Source organism: Brassica oleracea, chromosome C7, assembly GCF_000695525.1.
Source record: "Brassica oleracea var. oleracea cultivar TO1000 chromosome C7, BOL, whole genome shotgun sequence".
NCBI lineage: Eukaryota > Viridiplantae > Streptophyta > Magnoliopsida > Brassicales > Brassicaceae > Brassica > Brassica oleracea.
Window position 1 is genome coordinate 11,226,113 of NC_027754.1, and position 1,107 is coordinate 11,227,219.

General features: G+C 50.4%; 1 protein-coding gene across 1 annotated transcript; it reads left to right on the forward strand.

Annotated features, from left to right (window-relative positions):
• LOC106302579 lies at nucleotides 1-819 on the forward strand. The gene has a single exon (XM_013739055.1). It carries the CDS (start codon nucleotides 1-3, stop codon nucleotides 817-819), a length of 819 nt encoding a protein of 272 aa, XP_013594509.1.
• Nucleotides 820-1,107: the final 288 nt, after the last annotated feature.

A 1,107-nucleotide genomic window follows, 5' to 3' on the forward strand; every position in this document is an offset into this window, starting at 1 on the left:
ATGGGCCAACAGGTCAAGTGGCCCCCAAAGATGGAAGCACCTGACTCATTATGGAACCCGGGACTCTGTTGCGACTTCCATCGCAATCACGGCCACAAAACTGAAGACTGCGTCGCCCAGAAGATCGAGGTCAACGAACTGCTCCAAAAGGGGCATCTCCGAGAATTCCTTTCAGAGAAAGCCAAGGCTCATCTCAGCAAAGAAGCATCATGGAAATCCAAAGGAGACGCACCAAGCTCACCACCTCGCCAGGATCGGGTGATTCATGTCATCTCAGGAGGCTTTGAAGTAAGTGGTGTGAGTCATGCAGCTGCGAAGAAGAGCACCCGTAATGCTAAACACGGCCTGGAGACTGCTCAACCTAAATGCCTACTTCTAGGTACCGACGAAATAAACTTCACAGCTAAGGAGCAAGAGAAGATATTAGCTCCCCACCATGATGCTCTTGTTGTCTCTCTCACCATAGCGAACTGTTTGGTGAAAAGTATACTAGTAGACAACGGGTCCTCCAGCAATATCATCTTCCTGACGGTGTACCAAGACCTACGGTTAGAGGAGAATACCCTGACACGCAAACTAACTCCACTCATCGGGTTCAGCGGCGAGGACAAGCAAACCGCTGGGGAGGTTGTTCTACTATTATATGCTGAAGGGATCAACCTATCTACCAAATTCCTGGTCGTGGACTACCAATCGGCAGACAACATGATCTTAGGACGACCCTGGATTCACGACATGGGAGCAGTCCCTTCAACCCTCCATCAAATAGTGAAGTTCCCTACACCCTGGGGCATCAGAGCAATCCGAGGCGACCAGTAGAATTCTAGGTCCTGCTACCAGACCACCTTAAAGGGGAAGACCAAGGTCTTATAGCAATTACAGAGGAGACCTCAGATCCCGCGGAATCGGGAATCAGGGGTCAACAACAGGGGCAATCCAGGAACCTTCTGCAGGGTCCGGACCCTATATCCAAAAAACTCCCAGAGAGCTTACGTCGACCGCTTCGTATTGTCTCCCTTAAGAACCTTCAAAGCTACACATGCTCGCAAAATCTGGTCCCCGCAAGACTCTCGTCCTCCGCCTCACATAGACTAGATAACAAGAAAC